Here is a 14,160-nt window from a genome sequence, read left to right as displayed (position 1 = left end):
GCAATGTCCAAACAAGGGACAAAGCAAGGTTTCTGACAACAAGCCTAAGTCGCCAATGAAAATCAATGCTATCAGTGATGTAGTTGCAAACACAACTCACACTCCAGAGACGCGCAAATTATTAAAAGCTTGGGAACAGTTGCAAGGTAAGCAAGCACTATTCTTGATAGATCTTGGGGCGAATGAAAATATCATTTCCTTGCAATTAGCTAAAGAGCTTGGATTAAAGAATGAAGAGATGGACACTCCGGCAGAAGTTCGCCAAGCTTTAAATGCTGATGAAGGTGACACAGTGAAGATTGTGATACCCTACATTGGCAAGCTCAAGTTTCAAATTCAAGGCTACAGTGACGAAGATACCTTCTGTATCGTAGACCTTGATGGTTGCGATGTGATTCTTGGCATGCCCTGGAATCATAGAATAGATTCAACCATCTTCTCTCAGAAAAAGAAGGTAGAACTCACCAACAAAGGCAAGAAGTACGAGATCCAAGCTGGAGTTTCTGGAGACACCATACCTATGGTAAGCCATATGCAAGTCTCTAGAGCAATTAAGGATTGTGTTCAATGTTGTCTACTTTATGTCACTGATGTAAAAGATAATATGAATGCTGAAAACCAAGAGCAACTTCAGCTCTTGGAAAAGTATAAAGATTGTTTTTTGGAAGATCTTCCTTATCAGCTTCCCCCAGAAAGGCCAGAAGACCATCATATTGATATTATCCCGAGCAGTTCTCCTCCTAATATAGCACCATACCGTGTGAGCCGTCCTCAACAAGAAGAAATCAGAAAGCAAGTCGAAGACCTACTCAACCGTGGGCTAATTAGGCCAAGTAGCTCACCATTTTGTTTACCGGTTCTTCTTGTTCAAAAGAAAGATGGCACATTCAGGATGTGCATTGATTATCGAGCCCTCAACAAAATCACTGTGAAGAATCGGTTTCCTATTCCCAGAATTGACGACATTTTGGATCGTCTAGGAGGCTCAAAGGTTTTCAGCCGCATTGATTTAAAGAGTGGTTATCATCAAATTAGGGTAATACCACAAGATGTACACAAAACTGCTTTCCGCACTTCATACAGTCTTTATGAATTCTTGGTGGTTCCTTTCGGATTAACCAATGCACCAGCCACCTTTAATCGAATGATGGAGCGCATCTTTAGAGAGCATCGACAATATGTCGGTACTTTCTTTGATGATATTCTTGTCTTTAGCAAGAATGAAGAGGAGCATCATCAACACTTGGAAATTGTTCTACAATTACTACAACAAAATCAACTCTTGGTAAATGGTAAAAAGAGTGAATTTTTCATGCATAAAATAAATTACCTTGGGCATGTCATCTCTTTTGAAGGGATTCAGATGGATCCTGAAAAGATCAGGATAATCCAAGAATGGCCTCATCTTCGTGATGTACATGAGGTGCGATCTTTTCTTGGCTTATGTTCTTATTACCGCCGCTTCATCAAGCATTTTGCACATATGGCTTCTCCAATTCATGGCCTTACAAAGAAGAAGATCTCTTTCCAATGGAAGGAAAAAGAGAAGGCAGCCTTCACAAGGCTGAAAACAGCTCTTACTTCTGGACCTGTTCTTATCATTCCAGATCTGGTAAAACCATTTGTGGTGGAAGCAGATGCTTGCGGTGATTGTATTGGTGCAGTGCTAAATCAAGAAGGCCATGCCGTAGCCTTTGAAAGCCGCCGTCTAAATGATGTGGAGAAAAGGTATGACATTTATGAAAAGGAGCTCTTAGCAGTGGTTCATGCTTTAAAGATATGGAAACATTATCTTTTAGGCAATGAATTCCTTATTAAAACCGATCATCAAAGCTTGAAGTATTTCAAGACTCAAAAGCATTTGCAGGAGAAACATGCAAGATGGGAAAATTTCTTGTCTATGTTTCATTTTCAAATTATGTACACTCCAGGGAAACAAAATGTAGTTGCTGATGCACTTTCTAGAGTGCCTCGCATTGCAACTATTACAGTGGCTCATCATGAAGATTTTCAAACGATGAAGAATACTTATGATGAAGATACTGATTTTGCAGCAGTTTGGTCAAATTTACAGCAAAGAGGTTCTCATCCAGATTATTCCATCAAAGACGGTTACCTTCTCATGAACAATCGCCTTTGTGTCACTCTTCCTGTTCGACAAAAGGTGCTTAAAGAAAGTCATGAACCCCCTTATGCAGGGCATAGAGGGAGGGCAGCCACTCTAAGTGCAATTGAGCGCTACTTTTATTGGCCAACATTACGAAAAGATACACATAACTTCATCGAGGCTTGTCTGGTATGCCAAAAATCCAAATATGATAGGCAGAAGATTCCAGGATTGTTGTAACCTCTTCCAGTGCCCAAAGATCCATGGGAATCTATCACAATGGATTTCATCTCAGGTATTCCAAGAACACCTCAAGGTCATGATATGATTTGGGTCATAATTGATAGATTCAGCAAACAATCACATTTTATTCCATGTCATAAAATATTGAAATCCGCACAAGCTGCAAGACTTTTCATTCAACATATCTTCAGATTACATGGTATGCCTTCTGAGATCATTTCAAATAGAGACTCCAAATTCACAAGTAACTTTTGGCGTGCTTTATTTGAGAATTTGGGAACCACTTTAAAGTTCTCCTCAGCTTTTCATCCTCAAACTGACGGCCAAACAGAGGTGATGAATCTCACTCTTTTGGACATGTTGAAAGCTTATGTTAGTGAATATAAGTCCCAATGGGAGAAATATCTTCCATTATTGGAGTTTGCTTACAACAATACAGTGCACTCATCCACAGGGAAAGCTCCAAATGAAATAGTACAGGGTAAAGTGATTCCCCCTCCAATTATTCGCACTAAAGATAAGATTTTTGCTGCTGATGAGTTTGCTTCAGATTTAAAAACCGCAATGGATCAAGTTCGAGCCACTATCAAAGTTGCCCAAGAGCGACAAAAGAAGCAAGCAGATAAACGAAGAAGACCTTTGGCTTTTGAAAAAGGTTAATATGTCTTGCTAAAGTTTGATAAAAGCAGGCTCAAACAAGGTTCTCGTCAAAATTCATCTTTTCCAAAGCTCTCCAGTAGATACTTTGGACCCTTCAAAGTGATTGAGAAAATAAATGAAGTTTCTTATCGACTTGAGCTTCCTACTCATTGGAAAATACACAATGCTTTTCATGTAAGTTTGCTAAAACCTTACATAGGACCAGAACCAAAGGAACCCATTACTGAAGATCCCCCAGAAGTTGAAGAAACAGAGCAACTCTTGGAACCTGAAAAGATTTTGTTTCTCAAGGATCGAACCACGAGAAGTGGCCTTGTGACACGAAAATTCTTACTAAAATTCAAGAATCTACCCACAACAGATGCACAGTGGGTAGATGAAAAATTCATGAAGGATTACCCAAATATTCTACAGCAATATCAAGAAGCTTTTCAGCTGAGGACAGCTGAATAAAAGCCAGAGGGCTGTCACAACTCTATAGAAATAGAATTTGTATCATTTTTCATTAATTTATCTATATAATGATTTATTAAATTTATTTCCTTTCCACTAATTAGATATAAAGAAAAGCGCATTGGAGCTGGCCACTGATGAGTGGTCACAGGTTATGGTGGACCCACACGGTGGGTAAGAGAAAAGATAGTTCACACTTCCACCTATATGACCCGATTGGGCGCCTGTGACTAGAACTCACGCATATCAGGGTTAGACTCGCACACAGAAAGGATTGATGCCTTGAAGTGTGGACTAGATCCACCAGAACAAACAGTTACAATCAACAAGATGGCATGATCATGAAATGCTTGTATAATGTGCATGTGTGGGCTGAAAGCTTGAAATGCACATTTCTTTGCATAGGAAAGTCACATGAAGATTCGGATACCATTTTTGCGATGTACATGGAAAAAGCTTTCATATGATACCCATATTGGAGGGGTCCCTAAATTCTAGGAGATCCCTAAATTTTAGGAGGTCCCTAAATTTTAGGAGCCTCGAATTAGCCTAAAAATGCTAGTCCTAAAAAATAGGGATGTCATTCTAAAAATAGTAAGTTCTGTACTCTGACTGTGCTTACTAAATTTGGTTGTTTCTATTCTTGACAGTATTCAACCCAAAAAGGAAGGCCATAGAGAAGAGACAAGTGTCAAGACACTTGTCACACAAGTTTCCAAGTGTCCCACCACTTGTCACATCTCATGACATGTGGCTGGACACTTGTCTTGTGCTACTCCACTTTCCCCTTTTGTACTAGCTCTCCCCTCTCTTATAAATAAGAGCTCGTTTTTCTTCATTCAGGATCATTTTCCTTTGTTGTAAACTCATGTACAGCACCCACAGATAGCTAGAAACTGGCCCCATCCATCCCATCATCATCCCCCACTTCTCCATTATCAAATTCCTCCATATTCCCTCTTCTATCACTGCTGTTTTACAAGACAGCAAGCCTGTAAATTCATTACAGCACCTCCTTCTTGAGCTCTTTCTTCCATTTTAGCTACAAGAAGCAATCTCTATCCATGTACTGCTGATCAACGATGGAGAAAGGCTGAATTCCCCTTTTTCTTCTCTCATACTGTAAAGAAATCAGTTCTTATCATTGCATAATAGATAATGCATGTGTGTTTGTACATCTTTGCATGATCTTGTGAGAGTGAGAATTACTTCTTCTCACTCTCAGGTTGATTGTAACTGAGCTCTTCCCTAAGGGACTTGGGTTGAGCAGAAATACATTCCTTCGGGGGGGGTTGCCCATCTTCAACCCTCAATCTTGTCTCCATTACTTTTACATTTTTATGGCTGTAATTTTGTGAGTAATTTTCATTTTCAGCTTTAAGTGTTCATTCTCTTTTCTATTAAATCTCGAAAACAAGCAAATATCATAATTGTTAAGCATACTACGTTGTTCGGGGCGTTTACATATCCTCAACTAACTCATGGGTATTGCATAATAGCAACTTCCATCCCATGACCAATAAGAAAGGTTTATACAATTCTATGCACCCTCTACAAAAATCTATCACTATGACAGTTGGAAACAATATAAAATGCTCTACTAAGAGCATAGGTACTATTTCCTAGTAAAGTCAAAAAGTTTTCAAATGTATTGTATGTTTCAGAGATTAAGAGAAATCTGTTAACCTATATGAGCTAAGTGCTCTTGTAGCCACCACTACTATAGGCACAAGTAAACTTTGGCATGAAAGATTTAGCCACATTGGATTTTCAATGCTACAAGAGATGCATAAGCAAGGTATGGTTGCTCACCTACCTACTATAACTAAAATAAAGGAACCCTGTAAAGCTTGTATGATGGGCAAGCAATTAAAAAATGCATTTTCACAAGAAAGCAAGAACAAAGAGAAGATTTCACTAGAGTTGGCGCATGCTGACTTGTGCAGTAGAGTGCCTACACAAGCAATAGGGGGATCTTCTTATTTTATGTTAGTCATCAACGATTACAATTGAAAGATGTGGGTTTACTTCCTTCATGATAAGACTTAAGTTTTTGATAAGTTTAAAGAATCGCTAGAACTTATAAAGAATGAAACAAGGCAAAGTGCGAAAAAGTGTATAACATGATGATTCTAGGTGTCTGGACCAAAGAAGGTACCTAATTGGTATATGGTGCCAAGGTGTAGGATAGCTCACTAGAAGTTGACATGCCCAAAGGTGTAGAATGGCTCATTAGAAATTGACATATTGAAAAATTGTGTGGCCATTTAAGAGATTAAAGGATGCTAAGGGCTTTATACACACTAGTTGAATACCCTTGCATACAAGTCTTCATCAATGCTTGGTTTAAAAGTGAAACTCCTACCATCATTGCACCACCCCCACCTAGTTTAGAATAGGACATTTTAGTTATGAGACCTCCCATTTTAATAACAAAGTTTGTAATCTTAAAAATACACTTTATATCCTAAAACAAGCCCCTGGAGCATGGGGCTAGCAAATAGATAAGTTCTTTTTAAGCTTTAACTTCAATAGATGTGCCTCAGAGATGCTTTGTATGTTCAAAGGGATAGTGAGAAGTCTGTAGTGATTGTCCTATTTATTACAAGTGACTATAAAGATATGATCCATTAGACTCAAAAAGCTTTAAGCTTTGAGTTTGAAATGATAGATTTAGGCTTGTTGCACTATTATTTGGAGATTGAAGTCTACCAAACAATACCTTCATCTCTCAAAAGAGGTATGCATAGGAGATCATGAAAGCTTTTGGCATAAGTGTAAGGAGATAGCTATACCTATAGAGGCCATGAGAAGTTATCAATTGAGGATACATCTATCAAAAGTGGATGCAACAATGGAAGCATAAACTGATATTATAATAAACTATTGAACGCAAGGATAAAAGAGAAAAACACAAAAAAACCATGCAAAGAAGAGAACTCAAAAAAATGCTCAAGAAATTGAATCCATATACCAAACATGAGAATAACACATATAACAATGAGTCACTAGCAAGTAGACACTCGCATTGGCTCCCTCTTTCCACAAAACCTGTAGGTAATGATGTGATTGAATAAGAAACCCTGATATATAAAGGACAAAATAATGCCAAAATAGGAGCAAGTCAACCAACATTTAACATTGGTTGGCCAGCATAAAATGCCCCAAATAGGCATCATAAATGCCCCAACAAATGCCTAAAATGCCTAGAAATATCAGACATGAGCTAGACTCACACATGAGCTGACCAGACTACTAACATCCTCTCTCAGATCATGGGTGATCTAATTCAATACAATGATACAATGATAAAGTCTAATCATAGTCCATACAAGAAAGAACCACCAGAATAGAACCATGGATACACAAGCAATGGGTGATCAAGCCACTACCAAGGTGCCTGAAAGAGAACATGATGGTGATGTTGATCATACCAACTCTCAAAAAAGATAGAGAAGTCATAACAGATCTCTATGTTTGTCAACAATGTCTCACAGTAGCATACAAGACCATCTTGTTAAAAAATGCCTCTGAACATATGTAACTATGGATTCTTTGCCTTTGGCTAAGACCACTAAAGTGTCCCCTCATGTGAGCTCACATTAGGAGCCAATCCCACTCTCTATCAAGTAACAACACATCATGAACCTAGATATCAATCCCAATTCTAGGATTTCAAACCTACCAAACTTCAATCAATGCATCAAGGAGAGGCTGCTAAGCTCTTTTCGCGATCTAAAGAAGATGATCCTTTCCACACCTTGGCCTTGGCCTTGGCTAGAGGATCCAAGTAGCAATTTGAGAAAGAGAATGACTCAACAGAAAAGTCAAGATCCTGCTTCTTTGTCTTATTCTTCCTTGAAGCAGCTAACTCTTTGCAATCCTTAAGCAAGTGCCCCTTCTTACCACCCTGATAACATTGGGCCTTCGACTTCTTTTCTGTCAAAAGTGGATGCACCAATGGAAGCATTGTTGGGGTAAAGGCGCCTCCGCCGTGCCGCCCCGTGTATTACTACACTGACAGTACCCGCCACTGCACACTGCAGGTGGCGGGCGCCCATCACATCACTTTATTCTTTACATTCATTTTAGTGACTAGTAAATAAAGAAAGGCCCGGTCACACATTGTGACTGTTGGAGTTCCCATTTCTTGTCTCTCTCTTTCTTACTCTTACTCTCCCGCCATAGCTCGCGTGCAAGCTTCGATCCTTCTCACCTTTCAACTAGTATCAGAGCTTGGCTTCCTCTTGCTCGAGCTCAACCCGGTGCTTCTCTACCTTCGCATCGACTCCCTTCACGCATTGGGTCTCCATCCCGGCAGCCATAACCGATCTCCCGAGCTTCAGACACTCCCCAGCTTCCCGAGCTCCCTCCCGGCATTGTTGGGCTTCTTCAGGGCCTTGCCCTTGAGGTATTGCATCAGAGTTTGAAGGGTTTTACTTCAATTCTCAATTTTAAACAGGTGAAAGAAGAGGGGCAGCCATCATTTGAAGCTTCAAAGCTCCATATCTCCCTTGCCCTTTGCTTTGGGCATTCATGGCTTTGTTGTATGCCCTCTTTGGGGCCTCCTCCCATCCACACCAACATTGCCACATGGAGCAGCCACTTCCCAAGACAGCCTACGCTGAATTTGCGCCAGATTTCTGCCTGCCTACTCATCAAGTTTTCAGCCTATATGCCTTGAAATACACGAAGAAAGCCCGTGATGGTTCATTGCTTATTTTGGTACTCTATGTGGATGATATGCTGATAGCAGGGAAAGCTCATGATGAGCTAGATGCTCTTAAATCTCAGCTGAAGAAGAGCTTTGAGATGAAGGATTTGGGACAGGCCTCTCACATACTTGGTATGCGCATTAGACGCGACAGGCATCAGGGACTCCTCTACTTGTCACAGAGAGAGTATATTCATAAAGTCCTTGAGCACTTCCGTATGCAGAACGTAAAGCCTATTGGCTGTCCATTGCCTTCTTATGTGAAGGTATCACAGGCCGATTGTCCGCAGACAGATGAGCAGAGGGCCGAGATGGCCCAAATCCCTTATGCTTCAGCCGTGGGCAGTTTCATGTATGCCATGATAGCCACTCGTTCAGATATTGCCTTTGCAGTTGGTGTTGTGGCACGCTATATGGCTACACCTGGCACGAAACATTGGGATGAGGGTTCAGAAGTGTACGGCTTTATCTACCACTGAGGCCGAATATGTTGCAGCCATTGAGGCTTGCAAGGAGGCCATATGGCTAGGCTGTCTAGTTGCTGACCTTGGGATTGATGCTATACCTACACTACATTCAGATTCTATGAGTGCCATTCAATTGGCTAAAAATCCGGTCTTCCATGCGAAGACGAAACACATTGAGATGAGGTATCACTTCATACGTGGTGTTGTGAAGGACAAGTCTGTTGACCTTGTCAAGATCTCCACTGACGAGAATCCTACAGATCTGCTCACGAAAAGCCTCACTACTGAGCGCTTTGCCTTCCTCAGGAGATTGATGGGTGTTGAATGAGATGTTGCCTTTCCTCATCCCTTGTACCTATGTACAGTTGTACTGTCTTTTTCTTTTCTTTTCTCTCCCACTGGGGCAAATTCGCCTTTAAGTGGGAGGTTGTTGGGATAAAGGCGCCTCCGCCGTGCCGCCCCATGTATTACTACACTGACAGTACCCGCCACTGCACACTGCAAGTGGCGGGCACCCATCACGTCACTTTATTCTTTACATTCATTTTAGTAACTAGTAAATAAAGGAAGGCCCGGTCACACATTGTGACTGTTGGAGTTCCCATTTCTTGTCTCTCTCTTTCTTGCTCTTGCTCTCCCGCCATAGCTCGCGTGCAAGCTTCGATCCTTCTCACCTTTCAAGCATAAATAGATACTATAGTAAATTGTTGAACACAAGAATAAAAGAAAACTACAAAGAAGAAACTCAAAAGAATGCACGTGAAATGGAATCCATATATCAAACAAGAAAATGACACATAAAACACTGAGTCACTAGATCATAAGCACTAGCACCGGCTCCCTCTCTCCACAAAACCTATAGGTGATGATGTGACTCAATGAGAAGGAAGGCTAATATATGAAGAATAAAATAATGTCAAAATACAAGCAAGTCGGCCAACATTTAATGCTAATCAACGACATAAAATGCCCCAAATAAGCATCATAAATGTCCCAATAAAATACCTAGAAATATCAAGCGCGAGGTAGACTCACACATAAGCTAATTAAACTACTAATAACATTAGCACTAGCAAATATTGGGAGGTACATGAGGTTGGTTGGCCATCTCATCTATTTGTGCAGCACTAGGTCAAATATCAATTTTGAAACATGTTCTCATACAAAGCACGAGAAAGTCATTAGAAAGCTAAAATATGGATCCTCAAATACTTGAAGGGAACTCTTGACTATGGTATCACATGCAGTTCCAAAAGTTCTCTTACCAGAAACTGGCTTATATTGGAAAAGTGACAATGATTCCAAGAAATTAGTTTTAGAATATTGTTTCTCTTTGGGCTCAAAAATCTTATCTTGGATCAATAAAAAGAAATCAATTATAGCATTATCTTCCACCAAAGCAAAGTACAAGACAGCTTGTTTTGTTGTATGTGAAGCAATATGGTTAAGGAGAGTCCTATGATATATGGAAGTATAAGATGAAGATCAAACAACACTAAGATGTGACAATCAAAGTTACATCGCAATTGCCAAAAATCCAATGTTTCATGTGCGCACACCAAATACATTGAAATTTAATATCAATAGATGCGTGATTTGATGAATGATGGGATAGAAAAGCTTGTCTATTGTCCAATGGAGAATGAAAAAATATATTCACCAAAGGTCACACATCAAATACATTGAAATTTAATATCAATATGTGAGTGATTTGATGAATGATGGGATAGAAAAGCTTGTCTATTATCCAATAGAGAATGAAGAAAATATATTCACCAAAGCTCTTACAAAAGATCTGCTTTCTTCAAGTTCATCTTCAAAGACTCCGCATTGAACTAAGGATGTAGTTCACCTACAAGTAACTAACCTGTGGATGCACATTGGGAAAGGGTTTTAAATATGCTCAATACCCCACCCTCCTAAGGTGCCACCAATGATCCACGATGCTCTAAGTTATAAGGCCCCTATTATGAGAAGTGATGTGGGATCTCAGGCATTGGTTTGGATCCTAACTTGTATATCAGATAAGGTCTATGTGGTCGGACAGAAAAAAGGTGACCTTTGTGAATCTAGCTTTTGGATTAGATAGAGTAGTTAAGTTGATAGAAACTCGAGGTATATTACATCGAGTTACGAGATGCAAGGGTTATCAAGGACCAGTATCCTGACAATAAAGGAAATATTCATTCAGATATTTATTGGCTAACTAAAGAAGGTGCATAATATGGTAGGACAAGTCCAAGTCAATAAGACTAGTCACCTTCCCGAGCTACAAAAGAAAGACCCCTCCAAGGCCAACATTAATCTATCTTTCACCCAATTAGAGTTCTTCTAGCTAGCCTTAAGCTCTTCACTTTTATCATCTATCTAAAGCGTCGTCTAAGAAACAAAGCCACCTTTATATCAATTTGTTTGATATTAAAAAAGTTTTTGTTCTTCTCACATTGGTTTTGGCTTACCTACTCCTTGTTCAAATTCTATTCGTTGCACCATGAATTTTTACGTTTCCTTGCATTACATTGTGAACGTGACGCTTGGGATTGCCACCAAGATAGTTGTAGAGCAATTATATATTTATTTGAAAATGAAGATTGAGCAACAACACATTCAACCAAAACAAGCTCAACAAAAATGGAAATCCAAGCTACGCAAGTTGAGATACTAGCTAAACATCACACCACCTTGCTAGCACTTGCCTATGAGATGACCCGCATCTAGAAAAAGTCAAAGTTATCTATACTAAACAAAGCCTTTTCCAATCCTTGTGATAGTAAATTTATCCTTTTAAGTTATTTACATTTATATCAATTTGATATTATGTACATTCATGTTTCTTTGTGCACAAATAAGCAAAAGCTTTCATTAACTACATGTCATATTCACAATTGCAACATGTCTGCAGCCCCAGAACCACTATCCCACTAATCATGAAAACCTGAATCTATATTTGGCTACAAGTCTTTAGCAATAAGTTTAACACACCATAGTATCTTGATTGGTTAAAGATAAGACTATTTCTTAAACAAAAACTCGCTTCCAACCATTCAATTTAGTGACAAGGTTGTCACAACGGCTTACCAATTGGGCAAGCATAATGATGAGACTTTGTGATTGTTTCAGTATCATTTGGACCACTAAATCCACCCAAAATCCCATTATCAACTCATCCAAAGATTTATGGGTTAAAGCTAGCCATGATAAGGAAAAAGAAAGTTAACAAAATTCCATCCATCAATCTCATGGGTCCACAATGGGATAACCTAGTAGAAGCAAGCTTGAGCAATAAGGACTAATAGGATAGCCATGATCTTAAGAACAAGAAAAATATAATTGCTCCTCGCTTCCTTTGTACGACGGCCCCCACCCCTTCTCTCCCCCCCCCCCCCCCCAATTAAGCACAAGGTGTAGCTGTATGGACTAATGATACTTGTGATTGTTATCATTTGGGGTCCAAAACCCAAGGCAGTCTCATCAACTATACTGGAGGGTCTTTCAACCATAACTCAAACTCCACCAATGAGACACAAACTTCATGGCAGCTCAAAAGGTGAAAGAACGGTGTAAGAACTCTTACAAACCCCCTGAGCCTGGTGCAACAACACTAGCTCCCATACACACACACACTTTGTTTTGTAAAAGTTCTGTTCATTGTCCTTATTAAGTCAGAATTTTACAAGGAGAATGGATGTACACACACAGTTTCTCTTTCTCTTTTGTTCTTTGGGGAAGAAGTTAGAATTAATGAATTGAAATTTTTACAAAGGGGCTCTGGTCAACCGAGCAGACTCAAAGGCAGGTAGGAAACACACACACACACACACACATTCTCTCTCTCTCTCTCTCTCGGCTCATCTTCTTCCATTCGATGAGGAAATGCATTAAGAGGAAGTGATAATGCGATATGCAATGTACACTGAGAATTTACAAAATGACTCACATGGCCGATTGCTCGCCATAGTCGGGGGAGCTTGCCCTTCCGAGCCTCACTTCAAGAATAAAGTCTCTCTCTCCCTCTCTATCTGCACAACAAAATCCATCTGTGGGAGTGTATGTGCGCGCGCATACAGAACAATAGTCTTACGCCATTGGAAAACTGGCGCGCGCTCTCTCGCTCTCTGTGCGCCATCCCGCCGTCACGTGAGACACGTCACTTCACCATTTTCTACTGATTGCCCGCTACGTTTCTTCCCCTGGCTTGTGCGAATGTCTTTGCGGGCCCCACCTATATATATGTATTTATATTTATACACACACACGCACTCTTAGGCTACCGCAGTAGGTTTATATCTAGACTAGGCCTAAGCTAGAGTTTAGCCTTAGGCTATCCTTGGTTAGACTAAGCTAGAACCTCAGGTTTAAGCTAGGACTAAGTGTAGGCTACGCATAGACCAAACTAAGCTAGGCCTAGGACTCAGTGTGAGCTGACCCTAGGGCGTTGTAGGCATAAGTTAGGCCTACCTATGCTAGGCTGAGGATTACACTGTGCGTAAGGTAAACTAGACATAGCTATGCCTATGCGTAGCCGAACAAACACAAAGACACAGTAACTCATAGCCTACATCAACACTTGCCTGATGCTTTGCGTATGCCTAGTTAAGATAAATTAGTGACACACACACCAAATCCTCTTTCTTTCGTGCAAACAAAAAGCAATAGTCAAGATAAATAGTGACACACGGATGCACACACACCAAATCCTCTTTCTTTCTTGCGTATGCCTGGTCAAGATAAATAGCGACACACGGATGCACACACACCAAATCCTCTTTCTTTCGTGCAAACAAAAAGCAATAGTATCCACAAATACAAGACAACAAGCAAACATTGGCATGTAAACACACACAATACTATGCTACTTTTATAGATGCGTCTAAAAACATGTAGAAACATGTATGTGAATACAATAAATAGTGTGTAAGTTATATAACGGTTTTAGAGGCATCTACATACACTTCCCTAAAGCATTTTCTCACAAACAAAAAGCTAAACTGCAAAATAGATACACCTTGCCAAAAAAGAAAATAAGCAAAAGAGAAACCTATAATTGCAAATAAACAAGAGTGCACTATCGCATGTAAGAGCATTGTCCTTTTCTTCTACACGAGAGAGAGAGAGAGAGAGAGAGAGAGAGAGAGAGAGAGAGAGAAAGCCCTTTTGCTCTAATCTTCTAAAATAAACTTTTCTTTATTTAAAAGCAAGATGCCCACACATTTAGAGGCTAAGTGGACCAGTTAACTAAAGTTAAGAGTGGGTAATCTTTTTGGGACCAGCGGTACCTTGTCACCGCACTATTGTATAAGCGTATGCCCTAAAGGGCAGTGCTAAGAACAACAAAACCACATTTATAAAAGGAGGAGAGAAAGAAAAAGGGGAAATACAAGAGCAACCAAGGAGAAGAAGAGGGGAAACCACACCTTACCTACAATGCAAAAAGGGGTCTCCCTCTATCCTTGTAGCCTCACATCATCTTTCTTTGCTTGGGGATGGAAGAACTTGAAGGGTTTAGTATATGTGAA

The 14,160-nt window shown here is 40.0% G+C and overlaps 1 protein-coding gene across 2 annotated transcripts in view; it reads right to left on the bottom strand.

Moving 5' to 3' along the window:
• The window catches only part of LOC148010956 (protein CHROMATIN REMODELING 35-like), a 120,303-nt gene extending 107,470 nt beyond the window's left edge, over positions 1-12,833 (bottom strand). For both annotated transcript variants that reach the window (XM_087671915.1, XM_087671916.1), the window contains exon 1: positions 12,582-12,833. In XM_087671915.1, coding sequence (XP_087528041.1) covers positions 12,582-12,600 — 19 coding nt within the window. In that variant the 5' untranslated portion in view covers positions 12,601-12,833. The remainder of the gene's footprint in view (positions 1-12,581) is intronic.
• Between the last annotated feature and the right edge of the window lie 1,327 nt (positions 12,834-14,160).

The sequence above is a fragment of the Lygodium microphyllum genome, chromosome 29, assembly GCF_053477565.2.
Source record: "Lygodium microphyllum isolate KBCC chromosome 29, Lygodium_microphyllum_v1.1.10, whole genome shotgun sequence".
Taxonomy (NCBI): Eukaryota; Viridiplantae; Streptophyta; class Polypodiopsida; order Schizaeales; family Lygodiaceae; genus Lygodium; species Lygodium microphyllum.
The sequence above is the reverse complement of the archived record's forward strand: the minus strand, read 5'-3'. Positions and strand labels throughout refer to the sequence as shown.